At 33.8% G+C, this 17,440-nt stretch overlaps 1 protein-coding gene across 2 annotated transcripts in view; it reads left to right on the forward strand.

The window, feature by feature from the left end:
- KATNBL1 (katanin regulatory subunit B1 like 1) overlaps positions 1 to 13,293 on the forward strand; it is a 73,115-nt gene extending 59,822 nt beyond the window's left edge. For both annotated transcript variants that reach the window (XM_060096552.1, XM_060096551.1), the window contains 6 exons: positions 3,223 to 3,341; positions 4,038 to 4,088; positions 4,183 to 4,272; positions 4,615 to 4,704; positions 5,516 to 5,609; positions 7,304 to 13,293. In XM_060096552.1, coding sequence (XP_059952535.1) covers positions 3,223 to 3,341; positions 4,038 to 4,088; positions 4,183 to 4,272; positions 4,615 to 4,704; positions 5,516 to 5,609; positions 7,304 to 7,336 — 477 coding nt within the window. In that variant the 3' untranslated portion in view covers positions 7,337 to 13,293. The remainder of the gene's footprint in view (positions 1 to 3,222; positions 3,342 to 4,037; positions 4,089 to 4,182; positions 4,273 to 4,614; positions 4,705 to 5,515; positions 5,610 to 7,303) is intronic.
- Positions 13,294 to 17,440: the final 4,147 nt, after the last annotated feature.

Consider the following 17,440-nt stretch of genomic DNA (forward strand, 5'->3'; position numbering starts at 1 on the left):
TCATATATAGATACAAAATTTTAAAAATGGAAAAAAAATTTTTTCCTTGTGATGAGAACTCTTAGGATTTACTCTCTTAACAGCTTTTATATATAAAATACAGCAGTGTTAATTATATTTACCAAGTTGTACATTACATCCCTAGTGCTTATTTATCTTATAGCTAGAAGTTTGTACCTTTTGACTGTCTTCCTCCAATTTCCCCTCAGCCACACCCCACCTCTGGTAACCACAAATCTGATCTCTTTTTTTGTGAGTTTGTTTATTTGTTTGTTTTGATGTATAATAGACCTACAACACTATGTTAGTTCCTGGTGCACAGTGTAGTGATTTGATATTTCTGTACCTTTCAAAATGATCACCACAATAAGTCTAGTTACCATCTATCACCATAAAAAGATATTATATAATTAATGGATACATAACATTACATTGCTTAAATTTACCTTAATTTCTTTAACTATGACTTGGTAAACTTAATATTGTTTCTATCTGGCATGACAGTTTGAAAAGAGCATTTTCTGTGGCATACAAGCAATAAAATAATCTTTATATTTAAATGGTCATAAGTATGTGGATGAATGAAAATGAGCATCATATGCAGGATAATAATTACAAGTAAATAATACAAAAGAAAGGTAGAAAACAAAGTGTTATTAACTAAAACCATAATGAAATGATGCAAAGATTCCATTTGCCAGTGGAAGTGTTCCTGTGTAAATAAGATCCTGGGGGAGTTCCCTGGTGGTCCAGTGGTTAGGACTTGGCGCTTTTACTGACGTGGGACTAGGTTTGATCCCTGGTCAGGGAACTAAGATCCCGAAAGCTGCTCAGGGAGGCCAAAAGAAAAGATCCTGGAGTAATAGAAAGTTAGTAATGCTAGGAGAGATGAAGGAAGTGTGTATGGTATCTGTGAGAAAAGAGGGAGCAAGGAGAATTCAATAGTGAATTTTATGAGCCCTGGAGAATAGGATACCTACAGGTACCTAAACCTTAGTGTTACAGAGGATCACTGTCATACTAAGTCATTCACAAATATGTATTGATGGCTCCCTGCTGTGCAGTGCATTCTGCAGGCTCTGAGAAATGGATTGGTGGGTGAAAAACAGACACTACCCCTACTTTCATGTAATTATAGAAGTGATGAGGCCGACACAGATCAGAAAATCAAAGAAACTACATACCCTGAAGGAAAAGAAGATGTGACTATATAGTCCAGAAATCTGGCCTAGATTGGGACCTAGGTTGGTTCTTCAGTTGAACTGAGGGAATAAACATTCTCAGTGAAAATGCCTTAAAGCTGCATTTTCACATTTGTATTAGTGCCGCAGTGTGGCATTTTTTCAAGGGCTTCCTTTAACCTTGCTCCCATTTCCCTACTTTTCACAAACCTGCATTAACCTCACACTTAACTAATGGGTTTATTGATTGTTCTTTTGTTGTTTCAGATGTTTTTTCCTGATTGACTAGTGCCTGCTCTAAAAACCTAAATTTAAAAGTGATGCTATATTATTTTTTCAAAGTTCAAATATACATAACCTTTTTACCCGACAGTTGCACTTCTAGGTATATACCCAGAGAATTGAAAACATAAGTCCACACAGATATTTATGAACAGATGCTTATAACATTTTATAATAGCCAAAAGTGGAAACAATTCAGATGTCCGTCAACGGACTATGGGTAACTAAAGTGTCATATTCTATACAATAGAATATTATTTGATCATTAAAAAGGAGTAAAACACCAATGTATGCTACACTGTATGTAAATCTTGATCTTTCACACATCATGCTATGTGAAAGAAGCCACACACAAAAAAAAGGCCACATATTGTATGATTCAATTTATGTGAACCATCCAAATTAGGTAAAGTCACAGGGACAGAAAGTAGATTAATCGTTGTGAGGAGCTGGAGAGAGGGGAGAATGGAGTCCAGGGTTTCTTTTGGGAGTGACGAAAAGGTTCTAAAATTCATTATGGTGGTGCTTGCAAAACTCTGTGAATGTATATACTAAAAATTACTGAATTGTACATTCAAAATGGGTATGTGAATTATATCTTAATCTGTTATTGAAAAAAATTGGATCTAGCTGTTCCAGTTCTAAAATGAATCCTACAGAAGGTTTTGTACAAGTGCACGTATTTATATACATAAGGATGTTCATTGATGCACAGTTTTAATAGAGAAAAACCAGAATCAATCTAAAATTATGGTACATAAAGACTGGAGAATATGCAATTGTTTTTTAAAAATGAGGCTGGGGCCTCCCTGGTGGCGCAAGTGGTTGAGAGTCCGCCTGCCGATGCAGGGGATACGGGTTCGTGCCCCGGTCTGGGAGGATCCCATATGCCGCGGAGCGGCTGGGCCCGTGAGCCATGGCCGCTGAGCCTGCGCGTCCGGAGCCTGCGCGTCCGGAGCCTGTGCTCCGCAACGGGGGAGGCCACAACAGTGAGGGGCCCGCATACCGCAAAAAATAAAAATAAAAAATAAATAAATAAATAAAAAATAAAAAAAATAAAAATGAGGCTGATCTATGTTTTGACATTGAAAAATCTTCATAATGTGTGTGAAAAAACAAGGTTTTCAAAAATATAGATATTAGAATATTTTAATTTTATATCTACCTAATTTGTCTTTGTCTAGAAAGTGGTTTGAAAGATACTTACCAGTCTGTTAACTGTGATTACTCCTGAGGAATGTTAGTTGTTTTTGTGGGCAAGTAGAGAATATTCACTTTTTATTTTATAAAGTTTTGTGCTACTTGAACTTTTTACAATAGGAATATATTACCTTAATTATACAGAAAAAAATGATTGAATTTAAATACTTGTCACAAAACTCAATTTCTGTGGTTCCCTACTCATGCTATTCAGTTGGTAATGACTAGCCTATATGTTTACCTTTTTATTTAATACACCTTATAAATTAAATCCTAGGTTTGTAGGTGAGTAAAAATAATTTATTCTATGAACTATTGAGGTTTAAAAGGAAAATGGTAGCAAATAAGAAAAAGTATTGATAAAAAATAAACAGGTCCTAAATTTATTCAAATCATTTGTTTACTGTGTTCACTGCAATATTCCTTTTTGTGGGCCAGTAAAAGGGAGTCATCTTTGCCTAATTTTAAAATACGTCTACCAGAATAATTTAATTGAAAAAAAATGGTTTCATGTCATATCTCAATGTGCTTTTTAACAAATTAGATTCCTGCCTTTCAGGTTTCTCAGGACCATGAAACAATGGCACAGGTTTTGTTCAGCAGGAATTTGAGATTGAATGTAGCTTTAACTTTCTGGAGAAGGAGAAGTATAAGTGAACTTGTAGCTTATTTGGTGAGGTAAGTGTGACCCTTTATGGTTTTGTTCAGTAAAAGTAATTTCCAATGTATTACGTAGAAGTGCCTCTTCTTTTTTATGTTATACTGGCTAAAATTTTGAACTTCCTATGTTTAGCTTCAGTAGTAGCAGTATGGTTTAAATTACATTTATCTTCAGTCTAAGAGTAACCAAAATACAGAAAACCATCTGTTTTATCAGATTGAACAAAGCTGTTACCTTCTCTGATTAAGATTCTTATCTATAAAACTAAGAGATACCATTATGGGAAAACCAACCTTTTAAAAATCCCCTTTGAGTGAAAATTTTAACCATTACCTTCCTCACTGTATTTAAGTCTCCTCAAATGTTACCTTGGTGAGGCCTTCCTTGACTACCTTATTTAAAAATACGTATTTCTTCACTCCCTATCCTTCTTTCCCATTTTATTTTTCTCCATAGCCCTTACCACCACTAACAATGCTTTATATATTTCACTTGTTTATTGTCTGTCCTTGCCTTCTCCACCTCCTCCCACACTCACACACATATTGAAATACAAGCCCTATTTCTTTGTTCACTGCTGTATCCCTAACAACTGACTCATCATAGACACTCAGATCATTTGTTGAATGAGTAAATTTCTCAAAAGCAGTGTGAAGGTTATAATACGAAAATAAATAAGGAAATCAGCTATCTAAGCAATTTTGTTCCCACAGGATAGAAGACCTTGGAGTTGTGGTGGATTGCCTTCCTGTGCTCACCAATAGGTATAAAGAATATTTTTCAGAAAAAAAGTACATTTAAAGAAGGACAAATTATGACCTGTTCATAATGTTATAACTTAGTATTTATTTACTTTAGTTTACAGGAGGAAAAACAATACATCTCACTTGGCTGCTGTGTAGACTTGTTGCCTCTAGTAAAGTCACTACTTAAAAGCAAATTTGAAGAGTAAGTGCTAATCTGAATCTCAATTCTTTTTTCTCTTTCAACATCCTTGATTTTGTGCCTTATAAGTGCATAGTGGTAGGCTGAGCTCCATGAGACATACATGGTTTCTGTTTTCCAGGAGCTTATAGTCCAATTAGGAAAAGAATATGGAATGACTAGAGAACAATTAAAACTGTCTATAAACATGTTACATAAAGTGTAGTTTTGTGAAAGTAGTGAAATAAATTTTTTAAAAGGGAAAGATAAGTGTTGTATGTGTTTTTTGAGGGGGGTAGAGTGTCATCTTTTCTAAAGGCTTCTTGGATGAAAACACTTGAATTTTGTAATGAAATGTCATTTCAGATATATAATAGTTGGTTTAAACTGGCTTCAAGCAGTCATAAAAAGGTGGTGGTCAGAACTATCATCCAAAACAGAAATTATAAATGATGGGTGAGTATACCTTTAAACTCATACTAATAAAGTTTTTTTTCAGGAAAAGCAGCCTGATTAAGCTAGGTGAGAATTTTATTTCATGATTATCAGTATATAATACTTATTCTCTTCATTTTCAGAGAAGTATTAAATTGGGATACTGTTCATATGTGAAAAGTTGAATTCCAGAGCCCAGTAACCCCCTGTATATATTGTTCTGGCAGAATCCTACCCTTCATTTTGGGAGGCAAAAGCACAGCAGTGGTTTAACCCTTATATCCGTTAGAAAGGAGTGAGAGAGAGAAAAAAAGATGGCTTTTAGTGGAATAAGATTGAGGCACAGGAATGGAGGCATCCTGCGGGGTCTTTTGGCTCCCAGACATTAATATGAGAGTCCAGTGTGGATGATTACACTTCTAAAAACTGTATTATAATCATAATTTGAGTATTGCCTTGATGTGAAAATGTGTGAGTATTCTACCAAATGAGCCAGATTATCATGAAGCTACAAAAAAAAAAAAACCTCGCAACAGTTTCCTTTAAATCCATAATTTGCTTTCTAGGCTCTCAGAATTTTCCCACTTTCCCACTTCATACTCGGTTGTCTGAATGTTCCAAATGCCTGTTGTTTTCTTACTTTCTTTAACAACTAAGTAACTTTTAATTTCCATGATTGACATGTACTAGTTTAAAGAGTTGCTTGACTTCAAATGGTATAATTGTATCCTGAAAAATACTTGAAAAACTTAAAGCTGTTTTCATTAAGTGTATTTACTACCAAAGTCCATATCTTACTATATTTGCATTTTTTCTTCTTTTTTTCTCCTAGAAATATTCAAATTTTAAAACAACAATTAAGTGGATTGTGGGAACAGGAAAACCATCTTACTTTGGTTCCAGGATATACTGGAAACATAGCCAAGGTAATCTATATTTAAGCTTAATTAAAAATTAGACATAATGTAATAGTATTATACATTCATAAATGAATTCTTTCAAATGTCCAATTCAGTACTACTCTAATAACGTCTAAAGTCAATTTCTTATTTATAAACGCTTAAGGTCCTCTGGATATGAATATGACTTTGGCAAGGAATACAGGAATTAGTCATTGAATGTGTTTCAGATACAGCCACAGAAATAATGTGGTAGTAGGTGTTTAATGACCTAGCTCCAATTAGAGGATAATATTTGAAAAAAGGTTAAGAACCCAGGTTAAAAAGGCAACTGAAAAGACAGTGCTACTCAGGAAGCAAGGGGTGAGGAACATAACCAGTTTGGAGGTATTTTTACTTGGCTTTTGCTAATGTCGTGCTTTTTTGGGAAAGTTAAATTGCTCAAATCACAGTATAAATTTGACATCGTTCTTTATTGATTTGCTCGTCTCAAAGGAAAACGTACATTGTTATTTTGGATTTTAATATTTAAACTCCAAAATAGTTTTGGTAGTTAAAATATAACTGCAGGAAAAAAATCACTGTTAGGAAATATTTCCACCCTTGTATTGGGCATACTGCTATCATATAAATGGGTATTAGCCAGAAATATAAAACTTTCTTTGGTTTAAAAAAATACAATATTTATATTTATGTCTTGGACTTTCTTATAAAATTCTTGAAATACCTTCATGAGAGGAAGCATAATGATGTATCAAGCAAGTGTGTTACCACTGTGTATAATTTTACCGTGTAGAATTCTTAATGATAATGTTATGAATGGCAATCAATTTCCTGAAGTTTTTTTATTGTTATAATTTTAATTGTTCTTTTGATAATAGGAGGGGAAATGAAGTTAAAGTTGATAGAAAATAGAATACGTGATATATCACCTTTTTCTGGAAGCGCCTTGTCTTAGTAGTAGAACTGAAAAATTGTTTCCTTAGAAATTTGCTTTCAATTGTAATTTTTATAAAGGGAGAAGCTTTATTGTGAATATAACCTTAAGATACTGTATTTATTATTGCAAACAATATTGAGTGATTAAAAGATCTATGAAGTTCCTTAAGCTATGATAAAAACTCTTTTACAATATTAAACCCTCAATGCAATTTTTTTTTTTTTCTTTTTTGCGGTACGCGGGCCTCTCACTGTTGTGGCCTCTCACGTTGCGGAGCACAGGCTCCGGACGCGCGGGCTCAGTGGCCATGGCTCATGGGCCTAGCCGCTCCGCGGCATGTGGGATCTTCCCGGACGGGGGCACGAACCTGTGTCCCCTGCATCGGCAGGCGGACTCTCAACCACTGTGCCACCAGGGTAGCCCTCAATGCAATTTTTTGAGGGTAGAAATCAGAACGGCTATCCTCAAGCTGGTCTAGAGTTTATATAGCACTGAAGGAGTTGCTGTGAATGATGTAATGATCTTGCTTAACTATAAAAGCAGAGTTGTTTGATCACAGAGACTAAAACATTCACTAAGCACTTTGCAAACACTTATTGAGCACATGCTGTGTGCTACAAAAGTGCAGATAAAATGTTGAGTAAGACAGATCTTTTGCCCTCAAAAGGTCACAAAGGGAAACAGGCAAAGCTAGTGACCAAAAGGGAGAAGAAAATGGGGTGTGTGTATGTGTTGTATTTACAGTACTGGCTAATGAAATGTTTTTGTTTTATTCTCTAAGGATGTAGATGCTTATTTATTACAGTTGCATTGAGAGACTTCATCTACTAAATAGCATTTGGTTATTCGAAACATCCCTGGACTATATGATTTCCCCAAAAAATGTCTCACCTGAGAACTGTGAACTGTGGAAGAAATCAAAACCATTTTTTCCTTTAAAAAGCCACATAATGAAACCACTAATGAAATGCTAAGGATCTACTTCACATTGAAGTGGAAAAATATCCGAAAGGAGCAGCTTCAACTTCAATGAGGTGAAAGTGCACTATGAAGATTGTTCACCTTTGCTGCAATTTGGGATTTATATGGTTATTTGGTAACATTGTTTAAGAACTACTGGGTCTTAATGCAATCCTGCATAAGAATATAATTTATACTATGTGAAAAATAAGACAGGACTTATTACTAGGAATTATAAAGACCAATCATCATTACTTTTTTTAAGATTGTGTTTTATAAGAAAACACTTAAATGTGTGCAGCTACTATTTTCTTATGTTGAAAAGACTTTGAAAGTTTAAACCATCATAGCAGATAATCAATACTAAAAGTTTTCTGTTCACACTGAGATACTGTGTATGCAGAATGCCTTAATTATTAATAAGCCAATGTGTATGATACCAATATCTGTTTAAGAAAATTAAAACCAACCATGCTTCTGGCATGATAAAATCATGGAGTTAAATCAGGGGTTTCCATTCATGTAGAATGTTGTTGTTAAAACTTATTCCACACCATTCTTAAAACCTGAGAATATTTTTAGTATCTCTGATTTTTTTTTTGCCAGAATCATCATGTCATGTGTGTATGTGTTATTCCCATACATAAGAAAAAGGTGAATATGTATTTGTATGAATGCTTAACTGGAAATGTCCATGGAGTTGGCTAATTTATATTCACTTTTTATTGTATATAGATTTCTAATATTTTCAGTTCTGTATCATTTAAGTTTTCTTCATTTGAGTAAATTCACTAAATATTTCTATTTTTTGCTTTTTTAAATTCTGATTTTATATGAATTCTGATTTTTTTCACTACATATGTTTAAAGAACTGCATACAATGCTTTAGAATTGTTTACACTTAGTGCTGACCTATTTTAAATTCCAACACTTTACTACCTCCTCCAAAGTTTGGTATGAAATGCCAGCAGACTGTATGAGGTCTTTTTTTTTTTAATACCACTCTTAGTATCAGTGAATGTCTTAACATTCTGGAATGTCTTAACAGCTGTATGCATTATCTTGAAAGTGGCTGGGGTTAAATGCCACTCTTGGTGGTTCATACATCATCTCATCTTTAATAAGCCTGAGAGGCATCTGAGCAAAGATTTTGAGTAATTGAATTTCTGTGCAGTAATCCTTCAAGCACTTGAATGTAAACCTTTAGCATTTATCCAATTAGCCACTACTGATATGAATCCAAAACAAGCATCTTTCTTGCTTTAAAAAATGTTATTTTTTCACTGAGTTCTATTTTTGTGTAGCTATGTGTTCCTTACAGTGAACATCAATTGTAGTAACTGGTTATTCTCTAAAGTTTTTAGAATAATTTCAGATTACTGCACTTCTGAGTTTTGAGAGTTGAGTTATTTAAGAAGTCATTTTTCAAGAGATGGGAATTTGATTTGTAAACCTGCGTCATCTCTGTGAAACCTTAAGATGATGAAATACAACCCTCCTTTGTTCCTATTCCTTTTAGTTTGCACTCTCTTATCTAACAGTTTCAACCAGTCAACGCAGTTGGTGCATGGTGCTAATGAGGCTAAGGACAAGAGTTCAATCCTTTTAGGTGTTTAACTGCACACACATACACAGAACTATTCATGGCTACAGACTGCACCTTCTCTTAGGTATCCATCTCACAAATTCACTCTTGGTCACAAGGAAGATGGTGTGTATAGCATAACACAAACCCTTCACCTCAAATGGAAAGATAACTCAAATAATTGGCACATGGGATACTATAGACTTTAATATTTAAAATAATATTAAAAATAATGTAATATCTAAAATTCTGTGTCAATATAGTTTTCTCTGGGTAAGATCAATGACTAAACATTGTCCTCTGAAAATCAAACTTAATCAAACCAGTAAAAATTAGGTACAAATACAAATGAAACATAGTAAAAAAAAAAAAAAAGGTATTATCCTGTTAATGCTGAGTTTGGGTTTGTTAAAGGAGAGTAGATAATACTTCTTTTTTACATACTCAGAGCCATATAAGGCAGCAGTCTTTAGCTCACAAATATTATTCAGTGGCACACACTCCCAATTTCTGTTCTTGGCCTTTGCAGTTTACCTTAGTACCTACCTCTCTCAGTTACTGAGTTATGATTAGTATTAGATGATTTTAAGATTCTTGGATAAAAGGTGTTGGATAAGTAAATATTGATGAACTCTTATGTTGTTATCAAGCCCTTCTCATGCTGTTTAATTAGAACAGTGTTGATCTCCAGAAAAAGCCAAAGAAAGTGTTTACAAAGTATTTTGGCTGTTGTATTGACCTAGATTAGGACAATTGCTGTCTGTCATCGCTCTTTTGTTGCTGTGTTGCTAAGCAGTATAACTGAAGGACTACCCGAGGTCTCTATGCCTTTCTACCTCTTCTACCTTCTTCAGTTTTTTCTGTTCATGACTTTCTAACTTTGCAAGTCCAGGGACAGGTAGTTTTTTGAGATGGTAGAGGGTTATAATCAAGTAATTTGCTTCTTCTAGAGATAAAGTAAATGGTTTTATAATGAGTGTTCAGAATAAAAGTTAAAAGTTAGGAAGCAAGCCTTGTCAGATGGTTTTTAAAACTAATCTTTTGGCAGTAATTTCAAAAGTAATTGACATACATTATTTACATGAATCCTGAGGTGTGAGAATTTGGATATAAATATCTGTATCTATTTTGAGGGATCATTAATATCAGCACTGAACTCTAAGGGCTACTGAGGAAGTAAATCCTAATGCCCCTAAACATACTTGGTACATGTCATGTCCTAACCTTAGAAATCCTTGTGTGGGTTCAAAGCTATATATCTGGACTTTGAAATAGTTTTCTCTCAAACTTAGAACATTTCTGTATTTGGCAAGTTGTTTATATAATTACTATCAATGGAAAACTAATTCGAGTAATGATTATTAGCTATTAAATGCTGATAATAGAAATTATATCTAAATGTTTATTCAGTTACTTAAGTTAGTCAAGGAGTTTGAAAAAACAAAATTTAAGTTAATATTTTGGTAGGTCATTCCCAGTTATTTTTCTTCCTATTTAAGAACAAAATGGTAATGTCAATTGCCTTTGTTGATTTAAAGAAAAAAAATAGAATCACAAGCAGCTGACTCAACTGGAGTGATCTATTTGGATGCACTACTTATCCTTCAACACAGACTTTTATTTTCTAGATTATTTTCAGATGAAAATAGTATTGCTGGACATTTGTTGGTAGGTATTTACTCCTATGTTATTCTTTCTCCCTTAATTTTTAATTCTTCTAGCTATGGAAATTGTCATAGAACTTTGTGACACACTATTCCCCCTCCTTTTTCATTCTGTAACAGGCACAGATGAATAAAAAGTTCATCCTTAAACACTGTATGGTTCTAATTTGTAATATAACTTGATTGATTCAATAACAGCACCAAGTATAACAATAAAAATAAATACTGCATATCATAAACCCAGTATACTGAGTACATTTTCCAGTGCTGTACTTAATATATAGAACATTGTAGTCATCATAATTTTCTCTGGGTCAGATCATTGACTTAACAGTAAATGCCAAAATCAAACTTCAGTAAAAATTAAGTACAAATACAAATATATACCACAGTATTTTCTCTTATAGACTATAATTAATCATAAAACATGAAAAGACATAGTTACTGTGTACCAGTAGTTCTATGAAAGGGCAGCCCCACAGCTGCCAGTATTTTTTATAGCAATGCTTATTATATATTCTTTGATATACAGAATTACTATTCTCTGAACTACGAAGTTTTCTGTTGGTAGATGCCATGAGTCTAGATAAGGAGTCAGCCCCCAAATGTACTTTGTGTTCAAGTTCTGTGCTTTACAGTATTCTGTATTTTCATTCAGATTTAAACCAGGATTTTTTTTTTTAAAGGTCCTGGACCTGGCCAAGACGGTTGTGACACTATGGATTTATACAAAAGCTCAGAAGAGTTGATCCAACTAGAGTGAGAATCCTGGGATACACTGAATTGCTACAATTACTAGCTTCTAGAATTACTGTATTGCATTTATTAACCAAACTTGCAACATGGGGCCTGGATTGGAATTAGACTCCACTTTCCAGAAGTCAGGAGCAGAATTTACATCCATTTACTTTTCTACTTTCATTTGAAAAAGAAAGGGGGAGGAGGAAAAAGAAATGTAAAAACTTCATTAGACCTCTGCATGCATTAGTTGAACCAGTGAATGAGGACCTGCGTCACCTCTCATTTGCCCTGCAGTAACCCGCTGGTTCCTCTCTGTACACCTGTAGCTTAGGCCCAAGGACAGCAAGAGAAATGCAAGTTAACACCTTCCTTTTAGGTAGGTTCCAAAGCTTACAAAAGGTTTAGAAGATGCTTATCTAACCCCCCTTTGCCATCCAGATTCCTTTCCCCTTACTTAGAATATAGATGACAAGAAATCAGTGAAGGGGAGAAACCAGTTCGCTTTTCAATCTCTTGAAAGCCCCCCCTGCCTCTCCCTTAGACATAGGTATTCTTCAAGGTTCTGTCTTAGGTTCTTTTCTCCCTCTACCATTTCCCTGAAAAAAAACATTGTTTATTTCCCATGGCGTCCTTTATCATCCACATTAATTGTTCTCATTTGGGGAACAGAAGGGAGGTCATTTTTTGACCAAATAGGCATGGATTTTTTTTTTTAAGGTTGAGAAAACACTGAATTGTATGTTTATCATTCTCAAATGTATATCTTGCTTTAAACCCAACTCAGCGCATACACTATATATCCAATTGCCTACTGGAAACATCCACTGGGATTATCTTGTAGACATCCTAAATAAAGTGTACCCAGAATTGACCTCATTCTCCACCTCCACTCCCTTGCCCCGAACCTGCCCTCCAACCCCCTCTTCTACCACCACCCAGGGAGATAAAAGTGTTGTGTCTTGGTCTTGAATTTCCATTCTCATTGAGTATTCCTAATATCAACAGTTATCAAGCCACAACCCCATGAGTCATCTTTGAATCATCTCTAAATCTCTCATCACATCTTGTTGGTACAGCCCCCTAAATTTCTCTCATCTGCCGCATCCCTCCACTTCTGCCATTACTTAGTCTACATTATTCCAGCAGCCTCCTGACTGCCCTCTCTGGCATTCGTCCTGCATCCATACAAGCTATTCTCCACACATGCTCCCCCAGAATAGTCTATAGAGCACAAATTTTACCGTGTCACTCCTTAAGGCCACTTAGGAGAGAATCTAAACAGTATGCTTTACAATCTCGACAGTGCCACCTTTCTCCCTTCCCCTCCCAATGCTCCAGCTAGAATGAACTTGTTTCAGTTTCTGAAAAACATTACACTTCCTCTACAAGGGTTGTTTGCCTGAACACTCTTCTCCCAGAGTCCACCCATTTATCATGTTCTTAGCCTTCAGGTCTCAGCTTAAACACAGTATCTTTTGGAGACTTCTCTGAAGCCTCTTCAGCTATTAGAAGTCTCTGCCACAAGTCTTTCACCTCAACCCTGTTTTTAACTCTGTGTAGTGTATTGAAATTGCTTATTATCTGTCTTCCCAGGTAGGCTGATAGCTTTATGAGGCCAGGGTCTGTGTTCTCTATCACATCCCCAGTACCTAGCATTTACCTACCCTACCAGTAGTGGGCATTTAATTCTTAGGAATAAAAATGCAAGGGTGTGGCATCTTTGGGCATACACTCTATGAGGAAGTAATTTAGTAGTCCAAAGCTATTGTGTGATAGCATAGCAGCTAAAAATGGGTAGTTATAGAAGCAAAATATCCAATTCTCGCTTTTTTGTTTTATGAAATTGGTTTATAAATGTTCATGCTGCAACAAAATACAACCTTAGCTAAAATGTGTTTGATTCGTAAAAGATGTTACATTTATTTCTCTATGGTATGGTTTTACGCTCCACACAAGACCCATGCAAGTAAGGACCATCTATAAAGTTCAAAATTAAGGTATTTTCATGTAATGTGTAAAATACATAAATTTTCTTGAAATTGATGTTTTGTGTTTCTCTTCTGCTTTTATCTTAAAACAACTGAGAATCGTGAGGGTTTTTTTCTTCGTTCCTTTTTTAAATTACAATAGTAGTTCATACTTTTTTTGAAAATAGAATAAGAAAAAGAAGAAAATTAAATACCCATAATCTCATCCACCTAGAGAGGAACCACTGTGTCTATCCTTCCAGATTTTATTCCATATGTATGCATATTTTTAATGCAAATGGATTCATACTCTACATACTGATGTTTGGTATATTGTTTCCTACTTTCCATATCCTGGAAAAGCTTGAAGGTAACTGAAAAACTTTTTTGCCTATTAAAGCTATTAATTTCTTTGGGGAAATTGGAAGAGGTAAAAAAATATTTGAGAATTACTTTTGAAGAATTTTTAGCATAGGATTCTGTTTTGTTTGACCGTTACTAATCATTACGTACTTTAAAAAAATTTTATTTTAGGAAGGGAGCTTATAAGGAAAAAATATAATTTTCTGTATTTTGAAAAGAAACATAGGTTTGTTTAAATGATTCTAAGTATTTTGGAACAAAATTTCAACTTCTACTGTAGTGTATTTCCCCTAGCCATCAAACTTAATTTTCTGAATAAATAGTAGTTCAGTCCTTATTTATGAAACTGACATAACATTAAGCAGTACTATAAATGTTGAGTCAGTATTGAACTAAGATTTGATTTTTAAGATTCAGCCCTATCCAAATAAATCAATTCCAAATAACCTGACTCTCTCTTAAAACATTTTCGACAAAGAGTCCATCTAATGAGTTGCTTCTAAGTGGATAATTTTCTCTTCTGCCTAAATAATTGTTTGTTAGATTCTGTATTCTTAAATAAAGAGTAATCACTGCATTCTGTCCAGGAAGAAAATCACTTAATGCTGGAAATGGAGAAAAAATTAATGATGAATAGGAACAGAGGTGGGTAAAGCTAGTTAATTATACATACACATAAACACATACTTATATATATAATGTGAATATTATCCTATGTGTAGGATCAACCTATTATCCTATGCTGTGATCAACCATTAAGATTATTATATCTTTATGCAGAGTAAAGGGAGGGGGGTTTTCTTACAAATGGACACATAAATGACTTTTGTTGAATGAACATTCTCCAGTAATGGTTTAGTGTGTTTACATTGCTAACTAGGTGAAATTCCTTAGTCTTCATCAACTCTTAAGATCACACTTTATATTGGCTTGCTTTCACAAAGAGCCATTTAAATGTTTGTTTTAAAGAACAGCAATAAAATTTTAATCTCCACATCATTTGAAAAGTTATTAGTGATTTAACCTAGTATAGTTTTGTTTTCTTTGACTTGGCACTTTTAAAGCCAATTAACAGCAAAACAGATCAATAGAAAATTATTTAGTACCCTTCTAATGAATAATTTTTAAACATTGGAATATAACTTTTTGTCATTTATGAGCTTTTTAAAATAAAGACAATTTTTAAAGGTGACTGGATAACAATTGAAACAAACCTAACATGTTAGGCTTTCAAGAATGTCTGATAATATTGATTCAGGACCATGTTATTGTTGCCTTAGTCTAATAATTTAATCAGTAATTTCTGCTTAGTCAGACTGTAGTTGGATTAATGTGTATAATGACTTCATTCTATAAATCTTCAAAATATGAAATAGCAAAAGTTTGCTTTAAAAGTTTCTCATGATAATTAGAAATTATAGATTGGTCAAATTATTTAAAGTAATTCTCTGTAAATTTTATTATTTAAATATTGACATAAGTTTGGATTTAAATGGGGAAAACTATAGTTATAATAATCAACATGTGTTTGTGTAGTCTTCAAGAGAGTAGCTAATGTTTTAGAAAAGTATGAAACCATATACTTAAGATTTTCTTGGACAAATGATACACTTTTGTAATTTGAACTAAATGAAAATAATGATTTTTTTTCCCGCTTTTATGAGGTAGTAGGACCTATTAATTCCTTGCAAATATAAGTTGATATGGGAGGACTTATTTATAAGATTTGTGTTTAAATGACACAGCTTAGTGCTTTTTTAAAAAATGTTAATTCAGCTGTTGACTAGTATATTTGAGGAACTGCATTATATCTTTGAAATCAAATACTTTAATTAAAAGATATTTATGAAATATACACAGCTTCCATGAGCTGCTTGTAGCAGCTGGCCCACCCCCATTTGTCAAATCACATGTGAGTTTCACGTCTGCTACTTTTACCTCTTGATCATTCTTTTCCACCTCTTCTTTTAAGTAAAAAGCAACAGCTGACTATATGGAAGGAATAGCTTCCTCAAATATATACTAGTAATATTTATTAGTAGTGATCTAAGTAAATTGTAACATTGATAGCTTAGAAATATATGTATAAAACCACTATAAACAAAATGTTTACAAACACCAAAGAAACATTTGGTTCAACGTTCAACAATTAAGTTGTTAACAAGTGTTTAAATTTTTATAAAGTAGAATCTGTGGAATATTTTTTTCCTCAAGAAATACTAATAGAAAATTTTTTCTCCTGTTACTCATTCTGATTCTACATATCCCTAAAAGTCATATTTCAAGTAAGTTTACTAAAACTTTTATTCGAAAATTAAAAAGTTGGTTTTATGTCCCAATGGATGCTAACAGGTATGATTGAGGCTATGTCTAAAGTTCTCTGTTTAGTATATGTCATTGTTTCCAGATGCTAAACAGAGGCTTTATGCTGTCAGATACCCAGTGGGTAATAAGATATCAGCTGATTGAGGTAGTGAGGCCATCCATAATCAATAGGTTACTTGCTATATGCTTGTTGATGTTAAGCAGAAAGGTTAGGTACAGTCCCTGTCCTCAAAGAGTTGTTTTAAAATACTATATAAATGTACCATGATTCTAAAACCATACTATTGGGAAAGACTTTGAAAGATTTAGTTATTATCTATACGTTTTAGGGTGACTGACATGTAAGCAATTTCATACTCAAATGCATAAGGTAGTACATTGAACATTTTAATGTTTTTTTTCTTTATGTAGTACATGTTACTTTTTACTAGATGACTAGCTGCAGAAGAGGGAAGCTATTTGCCCTGGTGTCAATAGGTGACTCAGACCTTTATAATCAAAACTCAAGTAATGACTAAGCTTAAAAGAGAGTTTTGTATACCATGGCCACTCCTGTTTATTTCTAAGTTAGATATATGATATTTATACTTACGTATTATTCTGCTGCTTTCAGATGAATGCTCTGTATATATCAATTAAATCCATTTGATCTAATGTATAATTTAAGGCCAGTGTTTCCTTATTGATTTTCTGTCTGGATGATCTGTCCATTGATGTAAGTTGGGTGTTAAAGTCCTCTACTGTTATTGTGTTACTATTGATTTCTCCTTTTATGTCAGTTAATATTTGCCTTATATATTTAAATCCTTCTATGTTGGGTGCATATATATTTACAATTGTTATATCTTCTTGGATTGATCCCTTGCTCATTATGTAGTGTCCTTTGTCTCTTGTAACAGTCTTTATTCTAAAGTCTATTTTGTCTGATATAAGTATTGCTATTCTGGCTTTCTTTTAATTTCCATTTGCCCAAAATGTCTTTTTCCATCCCCTTACTTTCAGTCTGTGTGTTTCTTTTGATTTGAGGTGAGTCTCTTGTAGGCAGCATATATATGGGACTTGTTTTTGTATACATTCAGCCACTCTATGTCTTTTAGCTGGAGCGTTTAGTCCATTTACATTTAAGGCAATTATCAATATGTATATTCTTATCGCCTTTTGTTAATTCTTTTGGATTTGTCTTTGTAGGTCTTTTTCCCCCCTTTTTTCTTCTTTTGTGATTTGATGACTATGTTTAGTGTTATAATTGATAAATAGAGAGCATCCTGTCCAAAAGCTGCAGAATATACATGGAATGTCCTCCAGGATAGATC

Source organism: Mesoplodon densirostris, chromosome 4 (genome assembly GCF_025265405.1).
Source record: "Mesoplodon densirostris isolate mMesDen1 chromosome 4, mMesDen1 primary haplotype, whole genome shotgun sequence".
NCBI classification, from domain to species: domain Eukaryota; kingdom Metazoa; phylum Chordata; class Mammalia; order Artiodactyla; family Ziphiidae; genus Mesoplodon; species Mesoplodon densirostris.